This window comes from Lolium rigidum, chromosome 2, assembly GCF_022539505.1.
Source record: "Lolium rigidum isolate FL_2022 chromosome 2, APGP_CSIRO_Lrig_0.1, whole genome shotgun sequence".
NCBI classification, from domain to species: Eukaryota; Viridiplantae; Streptophyta; class Magnoliopsida; order Poales; family Poaceae; genus Lolium; species Lolium rigidum.
In genome coordinates, this window is record NC_061509.1 from 227128458 (window position 1) to 227139127 (window position 10670).

General features: G+C 54.6%; 2 protein-coding genes across 2 annotated transcripts; one reads left to right on the top strand and one right to left on the bottom strand.

Annotated features, from left to right (window-relative positions):
- Nucleotides 1-1973: 1973 nt before the first annotated feature.
- LOC124688254 (uncharacterized protein At3g17950-like) lies at nucleotides 1974-3928 on the top strand. The gene is made up of 2 exons (XM_047221955.1): nucleotides 1974-2173; nucleotides 3290-3928. Exons 1-2 carry the CDS (start codon nucleotides 2087-2089, stop codon nucleotides 3773-3775), a joined length of 573 nt encoding a protein of 190 aa, XP_047077911.1. The 5' UTR covers nucleotides 1974-2086; the 3' UTR covers nucleotides 3776-3928.
- A 1918-nt stretch (nucleotides 3929-5846) lies between these two features.
- On the bottom strand, nucleotides 5847-8425 carry LOC124688255 (endoglucanase 6). The gene is made up of 5 exons (XM_047221956.1): nucleotides 8225-8425; nucleotides 7720-8127; nucleotides 7368-7622; nucleotides 6485-6599; nucleotides 5847-6379 (listed from the first exon to the last, which is right to left on the bottom strand). Exons 1-5 carry the CDS (start codon nucleotides 8423-8425, stop codon nucleotides 5862-5864), a joined length of 1497 nt encoding a protein of 498 aa, XP_047077912.1. The 3' UTR covers nucleotides 5847-5861.
- Between the last annotated feature and the right edge of the window lie 2245 nt (nucleotides 8426-10670).

A 10670-nucleotide genomic window follows, 5' to 3' on the forward strand; every position in this document is an offset into this window, starting at 1 on the left:
CATATTTTCCTTATGGGTGTGACTATTTCTCAGTCGACTGAGAACTAACTCAGTCAGATGATGTTATCAAATCTCACTTGCAACTTAGATTACAATTCATAACTAGCACGAATCACGAAATAAATTAAATGGTATAAGATTTAACTGAGCACACGAAATTAGTTTTCACGCTAGCTGAAAACTAGCAAATCTCTTTTCTTTTTCACGTGTTTTAGAATTCTGCGAACCAACAACATACCCCTGAACAAAATTGTCCCAATTAACTTTTCTCGGGTAAAAAAGGTACACCGACTGCTCAGTGCCAAGTGCTAAGGGCATCTCCAACGGAGCGACGTAAACGCACGCTGAACGACCGGTTGCGTTCGCGCGGTCGAAAAATGAGTGGGATCAGGCCCAACGGCCTGACGCATAGTGACCAGGTTGTCCGCGGAAACGCAAACTTGGCTCAAATATGCGTCGAGTTTGCGTCGCGGCGTACGATGCACGGACGCGTCGAGTGTCCGCTGAATCTCACGTAGGACCCATGTGCCAGTGGCTAGGGCGCCGCTAACATTCCCGCGATTTGCCGTTTCCTGCCCGAAAAATCAAAGTTTACCGGCGCCAACACTCCCTTCCCTTGCGATGGACGTTCCTCGTCGCCGCAACCACCATGGATTCCGATGAAACCCTCACAACCACTGCCCTCCACTCCCTCATAGCCATCACCACAGCCCTAATGGAGGCCACATCTCCAGCCGGCTCAAAGCGCGCCGCCAGCAGCGGCCGGGAATCTAAGCCGAAGGTTGTAAAGAAGCCGTTGTCGAAGGAGGGGAAATGCGTCTAGGCCACGAACATTTGGCATATCATAAACCTAATTTTTAGTTATTAGGTACCAAGGGCCTTGGAGAAGTTCAAGGCAACACATAAGAAGGGATTCTATATGGTCCATTGTTGGAAGAAGCTGAAGGAGGCGCCGAAGTGGAAGGTTGGCTATGCGGCCTACCATGAAGCTGTCAACAATGAGACAGCCACGTTGGCCGTCGATGGCGAAGACGACGATCCTGGGCAGAAAGCCCTTCCACCTCGTCCCCGGAGCCATAAGGCTACCATGGTCGATCTTGCCCGGGAGGCATCAGCCCTTACGTTCAGCCAGACCTTGGAGAAGATCATGGTCGACTCTCAAGCCACCCTGGACAAAAAGGACGAGAAGAAGCGTCTGCAAAAAGAGGTCGCAGCTGTCATCTACCTCAACCTCACCAAAGAGGTCATTGAGGTCCAAATGATGGACGTCGAGGCCAAAAAGTCAGACACCGAGGCCAAAATGCGTGACATCGAGGCCAGAAGGATGGATGCCGAGTCCAAGAACCAGACAGAGAACACAAGGATGCTGGCCGACTTGGGCAACATGGACGACGACATCAGGATCTGGTTCCTAAAAAAGCACACCAAAATCCATGCACGAGATGCCTGATCTGCGGCGGCATTATCAACCACCATGGTCTCTTTTGTTGTTTTGGCCATGTTTGGGTATCTTTTGGACTACATTTTGTGCCACACCTTGTCCACAATGTGATTAACTTATTAAAGATCTTTAATTTTAGCCAATATGATAGTCATGTGTTCATGTTATTTGCTTGTTTCAACCAATATGCGTCGGGCTGCTGGAGACACCCGAGCAAAGGGACCATTTTCGCGTGCGCCCAAGAAACAGTAGAGTCAAAGTGCGCCTTGGAAGTCGCTTATTATAATCAGTCTACTCCTTTGCAGGGTTTTGCTTCTACCCCACAGCACCAGCCAAAGGCTCAGAGCTCGAGCATTCACTCATCCCACCGGTCACGGACAAGGGGCCGGCCGCCGCAGGGCTCCTTTGACCATCGTTGCCCTGGTGCCACTGCCACCTCTTGTGTCTTGTGTCTGCGTCGCCTTGCAGCCCATAAAGCACCACCACATCCCGGCCCGCCAGTATCTCCACCATCGCCGTCGGAGGAAGAAAAGATCTTGCAAGTACATCACCATTACACTGTCACGCTCACTGCCCCCTCGTTTGTCACACTAGCTAAGCATCCTCGCTTACGTTCTCGGCGGCCCGCGGCCGGAAGGGGAGGAGATGGACAACGACGACGACGCCGGCATGGTGATCCCCTCCTCGCCCTCCGCCGAGACATCGTCTTCTTCCTCCGATATCGACACTGAGGGTGTGTTTGGTAGACTAGGGGAGCTCAGAATATCTCATCTCAACCCAGCTGATGAGCCTATACTTTGATTGGTAGCTCGGCTCGGTCCGTCTCAACACTGCTGGGCTCATACGGAAAAAGGCTCTCAGCCAGGTCGGGTTGTGAAGCTGGAATCGAGCTTCACAAGTCGACCGAGCTGAGCTCGTCCCGCAAACAACTGTAGCAGCGCTCCACCGCACCCCCAAACCCCGCACCCCCACCTCTTTTCCCTCCCCATTCTCCCCCTTTCCTTCTCCTCTTGCTTCCGACCTTCCTCCCGCCCTCCTCCTCTCCCGGCGGCCGAGCTGCAGCAAGGGACGCCAGGGGCTCGCGCCGGCGCCCTCCGGCCTGCCACCGTCGACGTGAAGGGTCCCAGGCCGGTCCTCTTCGCGCTCCAGCCCTCCACGTCTCCCGCACGGCCGAGAAGAGGCACGAGGTCGCCGGCCCGCCACCGCCGACGAGGAGGCCTCCAGCACGCGGCTGTGTCCCTCAACCGCCGCCGCACGGCCCGCCACCGTCGACGTGAAGGCTCCCAGGCCGGTCATCTTCCCGCTACGACCCTCCTTCGGCCCTCCACGTCTCCAGCACGACCAAGCAGAGGCACGACCTCGTGCCGGCGCCCTCTGGCCTGCCACCAACGACGAGAAGGCCTCCAGCACGCCGCTGTCGCCCCACGGCCCGCCGCCGCCCCACAGCCTGCCGCCGGCGAGAAGAAAGATGCCAGCACGGTGTGCTGCTTTTTTGGACCCGATTGCTTTTTTATCTTTTTGTGCAGGGGCTCTTGTGTAAAAGTTGGACCTCTGTTATTTCTCAACCCATACGGTCTACCAAACACAGTAACCAGTCCAGCTTCTCCCAACACATACGGGCTAACAAACATACGACAAAATCTCAGGCCAACTTGTATGAGGTGAGATATCTCAAGTGGGAGGGTAAATTCCAAATGACCCGGGCTACCAAACACACCCTGAGGTGACCACCAAATACCGAAACACATTTTTTCTGAATCAATCTCCTTATCCTATCCCCATTTATTCATAAGCAAAATCTTCTTTGACATGCGTGGCCGTGGTGGTGGTGGCGTCGTGTTGGTTCAGTCCACATGCTCGTTCTTCCGGGACCGGAGCACGACGCTGGGGACGCTTATGGGCGTGTCCTTGGCCGACGGGGAGGACCCGCCTCAGGAGACAGTGGCGGAGGAGGAGGGGGGGATGCCACTCGCGCCGGCGCCTGAGGAGGATGGGTGGAGGTGGCGCCGGCGCTGGAGGCCGCGGCGTGGCGCCAGCTGGTGGCGGATGTGCAGGGACGACGTTGGCGGCACGACCCCGCTGGCCCACTTCCTGCACATGGAGAGGCAGCTCTCCAGGGCGGGACTGCTGTGCGGGGGCGGCGGAGAGGCGACGGCGCCGCTGTTCGAGAATGGGAGGGTGCTGCCGTCGTCGTCGGCGGCGACGGCCACGGCGGCGGCTGTCGGGGAGGAAAGAGGCAAGTGGAAGCTGCGGAGGTCCGCCCAGGGCCAGGGGTCGCTAACGCTGGCCAAGCTGCCGGTGTTGCTTACCGGCATCTGCAGTGGCGGAGCTTGACCATTGAGTGGAACGGAATGGTCTCAGCTGCGATCGGATTACTGTCTTTGTTTCTTCTCTGCTCCATTTTTCTCCTTAATCTTTGCCATGCAAAGATGACGAATAATTGTATGCAAAGATGATGAAAGATTGTACTGTATTTGTATTGCTTCACACGTGTGAGTGAATGGAATTGCTACGACCAAATTTAAGCATTGCAGTTCAAAAGTGTAGTGACACCTTGCAGCGAACTAGCGATGCATCCAGTGCGATGACGTGATCCCTTTCTTGCTCGGATGATGGTAAACAATTTCGTTTCCCTGTGACATCAAATAGAAGCAGCAGAGTTTCACTTCATTGCTATATCGCGAAAGATCCTGATCATGTCAGTGTATCAGGAAAGAGAGGGCTACCAAGAAGTAAGAGACAAAAGTTCCGGTACGCACTGCAGAAAAAGGCTCGTAAAAGCCAAGCCGCGGCCACCCGTGAGTAGAAGCTCGTCATGTGATCTCTACGGCCGATAGTTCCAGTCAGCGTCTTTTTTCTAATCTTCAGATATTGCTGTAGCCTATAGGCTCCCGTGAACTACAAGCTCTCGTAGTCTCCCATATGTATTCCACATTTCCACTTGTACTGTAATCTATTGCACATTCCACTAGTTCGTCGTCAATAACCTGCTTGGTTCAGTTGACAGCAAAACTGATGATTGGATCATGCTACACCAAAATTATTCACAAATATGTAAACATTTAAAATTTATAAACAATTCCATCCAAAACAATACAATATTTTGTTGCTGCACTATATGTTGTATAGAGATCTGCATAATTGTTGACAATCCTGTGGTCGACATCGCCATGGCGCTAGACAGTGTCACCACCTACACACGACAATCAACAAGCGATCGTCTCCGAGCCCCTACTACGCCACGCCACCAAGACATGTCGTCATCTATGCGGTTGAAGTCACGCCGTTCCACCTCAGAACCCCTCCAGTCAGCACCTGCTCCAATACGATGCCCCTAGGAAGGAGAACATCGTCGGCATCATCCGATCTGGGAGACCCAGATCAAGGTTTCCCCCGAAGCAAATTGTACGTACCTGTAATCTGCATGGTGGACCGATACCCCCAAGCCTTCGAGTCTTCATCTCTTCGAAGTACGGTCTCCCAAATAGTGCCTCTGCCGAGGTATAAGTGGCTACCAAATGCCACCACCGTCCGGTACGCTAACCCAAACCTAAAGTTCCCCCCAGAGCTCATAGGGACCACCACCATGATGCCTTCGAAGGGGGTTCAGAATGCACGTAAATGTCACAACATCATCCACCACAAAGACCATATCGGACGAACTTTTGTTAAGATAAAAAATATGTCGCCAAAATTGGACCCATAATAATGTACTTCCTCCTTCGGCATTGTTCGGTTTCACCAATCCCTGAGAGTATTGGGGTGGTTTGGGAAATCCCATCTAAGCCAAAACTCTCCCCAAAACCTCCCAATACACCTGAGAAGTGTATTAAACGAACGAGGCCTTCCAGAAAACGATGTCTCAACTTTGTCTAGATATGCATGTATCTAGACGTATTTTAGTGTGATTAACATGCTAGTTTGGACAAAGTTGAGATATTCTTTTTAGGATGGAGGAATAGCATGTTTTAAGTTGAACAATAGTGGAATGCATTAACAAAAATAGTGGAATGTGCAACATGCTAGATATAGTAATGGTATTCTAAAAAAAGATATTGTAATGGTGAAAACAACAACAAAAAATCTAAAAGAGTCAATCCTTGCAAAAAAAAAAAAAACTCGAGTGTAGAAACTGCAATTTTCATATTCCACTTCCTGCAACATCTTACACAGTGCCAGTGTACTTACGGCTAGCACGATAAATTAATCTTACAAGTATAGCCTACTATATAACACTACGACAACATTGTAGACCCATTCATCCCTGGTCTTGGTTTCGCAGGATATGAAGTGGATATGGAGCTAATTACCACTAGCTAAGTTACTTAACGTTACGAACTTACGAGGAGCATCACGCCCTGCTTTTCTTTCTTAAGGAATAACGAATTATTACGTCAGAGGCATATGAGCATTTTGACTTTTAATCATCGGCCCACTCGGCCGGGTTGGGGTGGGCCGAGAAGTAGGCGAGGAGGCCCATGAGCGGCGCGTTGATGTACGTGGTGGGCTCCGACTGCTGGAACACGGCGCGCGCATCAGGGAACGCGTCGGTGGCGTCGCTGGGTCCGCCGACGACGGCGCCGACGAGCAGGTTCGGGTTGGGCGCCGCGCTGGCGTAGTAGGCGGCGCCGGCCTTGCAGCCGACCTTGCCCGGGTGCGCCGCCACGGACGGGATGGAGCTGGCGCGGTGGTGGATGCGGCGCGGGAAGCGCGGGCCGTAGCCGACCATGTAGGACATGCGCAGCGGGTTGTCGCCGAGGATGTAGTCCACCTGCCGCTTGGCCACCTGCCGGAGCTTGGCCGGCGCCGCCGTGCCGCCGCCGCCGCAGGCGACGTGCGCGCCGGCGTGGCTGAGGTAGTTGGAGTAGGCGAGGAGGAGGAAGGAGAGCGACGTCACGTGCTGCATGTTGCTGCTCCCCACCTTGTACAGCAGCCCGCCTGCAAGCAGACATTGCATTTCACATTCAGTTCAGAGTGGTTTATAACTTCATGGTAGAAAGAAATACAGTGAGCTTCTTCTTCTTCCTCTAGAAGGATGCGAACCTGGGGAGTACTGGATCTGGGGGTGATTGGAGATGCCGGGGAGGAGCGTGCACATGAAGTTGTTTGCGTTCACCCGGAAGGACTGGAAGTACTCGTCCTTCCCCATTAGCACCTCCTGATCATAAGCAACACAAGGAAAACAATTAACAAAATTGCCTGCATCTGAGTATTGATCAAGTATTAATAATCTGGTGACATGATTCAAATGGTAAGAGTGGCTCGAGGTGATTCTGGAGTGGCACGAGAGCCAAGACTGAAGACCCGTGAGCCCCTGAAAAGTGCTACCGTTTGCTGCCCCGGCAACATGCGGAACACAGGGGCCTAGGGGAGACAAAGATAAACAGACAAGCATGCTCCTCCTCGTCTCCTATTTGGTGGTACCATACCACCGTGCACTGCCATGATCGGAAACTGATGCTACTAGACACTAAGATTAGTTTAGTGTGCGGTCATTGATTAACCTAATCAGCCACCGGGCAGAATCAGCAGCTCCTGTTGTCAGGGTAATTTCAGAATGACTGATCGGCTGGCAAGATTTTTTTTTTTTTGCGGGTAGGCTGGCAAGATACTATGCATCATTACTGAATCTCAATCTACATGCAAAAGTTCAAAGATCTACTGTGCATCACTACTGAATCTCAATCTACATGCAAAGCTCAAAGGTGCTAGCTAGCTGAACTCTTTAATCAGTACTAGTACCGTCCAAAGATGAAAGATGCATGTCGAAGGAATATCGAATAACTTGCGGCGTGGGGAAACACCAGCAATCCAACATCATGAAAGATGGATGGCGAAGCAGCCAAAGTGCCAAGATGACAATGCTTCGTCCTTCTCGGAATGGTGGTAGTAACAACAGATAGCGCAGCGACAGACATTTTTTTACCTTGGAGATGAGGACGTTGATGCCGGCGTGCTTGTTGTCCCATCCGAACTCGTTGATGGACTCGCTGGCGCCGAGCACCACCTCGTTCCGCTTGATGTACTCGCGGTACTCCCGGCGGCGCGACGCCTTGTGCAGCCACGCCGCCGCCCACAGCAGCTCGTCCTGGTACCCGTCGAAGTCGCAGTAGCAGGGGCACACGGCGTCGTGCAGGCTGCTGCTGTACGCGCCGCGGTACCGGTCCGCGAACTTGAACACCTGCCCACCGTCGTTCAAAGCCACAATGGCGTCAAACCAGACTCACTCATCTTCTGCGCCGTCGGAGAAACAAGAAGAGAGGTCAGCAGCAACTCACGGCCATGGCGCGGTCGAGGAGGCGCTGGGAGTAGACGGGGTCGGCCTCGCGGAAGACGATGGATCCCGCGGCGAGCGCGGCGGCGGTCTCGGCGGCGACGTCGGAGCCCGGGTGGGACGGGTCCACCTTGTACACGGTGCGGGGCGTGTCCATGTCCTCCGGCCGCTCCCAGCACGAGTGGTCCCTGGAGGCGTCCCCGACCTGCACGTACACCGTGTTGGGCTTCGCCGTCGTCTTCATCAGGTAGTCCGTCGCCCACCGCACCGCCTTCCGCGCCTCCTCCCTGTGCGCGCCGAAGGTGCGCCCGAAGTCGATCAGCCCCCACGACATGAGCGTCGCCGTGAACGCCATCGGGAACCCGAACTTGACGTTGTCGCCCGCGTCGTAGTACCCGCCCGTCAGGTCCACCTGCGGTATTTGCAACCAGAATGAATGATCATCTTTCTTTTCTAGACTAGACAGAGAAGCGAAATGTACTAGGGTAGTGTGAGATGAGAGCGCGTACGCCGGCGGCGGCGCCGTCGTGGAGGCCGGAGTCGCGGCGCCAGCGGAGGCGCTGGTCCGGAGGGAGCCTGCCGGACCGCTGCCCCTCGAAGAAGAGTATGCTCTTGTGGAGCGCGTCGCTGTAGTCGTGGTGCCCGGCCGACGCTACCGCCGCCGCCGACAAGAAGAGCAGCACCGCCAGCACAGCCGCAGACACCCCCATTGTTTCCCCGGCACCAGCGACACCGCCGGCGCTGCGCTGCAAGCTAATGCGGTATTGCGGTGGCAATGCACAACTAGCTGGATACTTGCACTTGCAACGCCGTTGGATCAGTTGTACTGCTGGAGCTACTTGGGTTGAGTCAGCACTCTGCGCTGAGCAGGTCCTTGTTTAAATAACAATGGCCGGGGAGGTGGTGGCCGGAGTCGAACGGGCGGGAGGTGTCCTAAATATGGCATGTGACGGCCGCAGAGCCGCTGACGTGAACTGACGGGATGATGGGAGGGGAAGGACGCCTAGGATGCTGGGCAGTGGGCCAATGCGGTTGGGACACGTGGACGTGGCGAACGTTGCGGCGCCGGTGGATTTGGTTGGCCGGGAGTTGAAGGCTTGGGAGGCGTATCGAAGCGCCGTGCAGACGTCCTTGCCGTCGGTCGGTTGGTTCGTTTTGGCCGTTGCTACATCAGAGAAACCATGACACCATGACACTCGCAGGAGTAGTGGTTGTGGCTTGGTAATTTATTTATTTTTTGAGCTATGTGGCTTGGTAATTTATATATTTTTTTGAGCTATGTGGCTTGGTAATTTTTTTTTTGAGGAAAATGTGACTTGGTAATTAGCAACGCTTTAAGGGCATCTTCAGTGGGCCAACCCATCGGGTCCTGGCGTGTCCGATTTGGTCCACGCGGACGGATGAACAGGCAGCGCACGCTCTAGCGGGGGGACGCAAACTGACCAACCCGTCCATCCTGATCCATCCGTTCACCAAATTTGGAAAACCGATGCGTCGGTGCGGACAGCGAGCGTGACCTCCTGTGTCCGTCCGCGTGCACCTATAGCCCGCATGGAAGCGACCCAACTGCCTTTTACCTCTGGCCGTCAATGGAAGTACTCTGGTCGCGCCGCTCGACACCTGCACTCCTACTCTGGCCGCGCTGCATGACGTCCATCAATACCGATTGTTCTATGCGCCGGCATCCAACGCTCCAGCCCTTTATAAGTAGGTCAGCGGCGGCTATTTTCTTCCACAAGCTCTCATCTTCCATTTCCCCCCACCACCAGTAGCACAGGCGTCACCGTAGCAATGGCCGACGGCATCGGCTCGAGGGGAGAGTGCATAGGACGGCCTCCAGGCTGTGGCCGTGGGCGTGGCCGAGGCCGCAGCCGAGGCTGACGAAGAAGGAGCAGAGGGAGAGGCTAGAGTCAGCCACCAGCGTCCTCGTCGTCATCGCCACCATCGACCTCTCCGGCTTCGAGTTCGGCGTGACCATCCACCAGGGCATGAGCTGGGACTACACCTGGGGAAAACTCGAGCGGGGTCGGGTTTTGGGTCAAGCCCGAAAAAGCCCGGAGCTAAAATGTCAAGCCTGAACCCGGCCAGGCCTGACTATCAGGCCTATAAATCGAGCCCGATCCCCGCCCGAACTAGCAAAAGCCCGGCTTGGCCCGAGAAGCCCGGCCCGAACCTTACCTAAATTGCAAAAAATGCAAGACCGAGCTCGGCCCTGCTCGACGTTCGGGCTCAAAAATCATGCCCGAGCCCGGGCCGAAGTGCAAGCACGACCCGGCCCGGCCTGGGATTTTCGGGTCGGGTTGTCCATGCCCAGCTGTAGCTGGGACAGGCTGCGGCTGCCCAAAGGTTCGCCTCAATCGTTGAAGGGAAAGAGCCCCACCATGTCCTCCCGCGCGTGTCTAGTGGCGCGACCGGCATGTGGACGGTGGAGGTGATGTTCGACAGCGAAGGGCAGATGTTCCTCTACAACAGCTGGAGGCGCTTCGCCCGCTCGCACGAGATTGAGGCAAGGCACTTTGTCCTCTTCAAGTACGAAAACCACGACGACTTCAGCGTCAAGGTCTTCGATGGGACCATGTGCGGCCTCCACTACCACTCCGACGAGGATGACTAGGAGACGCCAAGTTGAAGATGATGTAGTCTTCTACAAAAACATTTATTCTGTTTTTACTTAAGTTTTAATAGTTTAATTTAAGCAAATCTACCAATATATATGCAACATTTGAGAAATGAGATGAAATGCAAGATGATTTGGCTACCACCGGACCAAATGGGTCGCGCCGCTGCCCGCGGTGTCTGGACGGGCCGGACCGCGAGACGCACTATCTCTGCAGCCCGGCCCAAATGGGCATAAATAGACTGTTTAGGTAGCCGATTTGGGTCGGCCCGCTGGAGATGCCCTAAGAGCATCCAACGGATCCCTCATGAGGCTATTGGCAGCAACCTGTGCGTCCC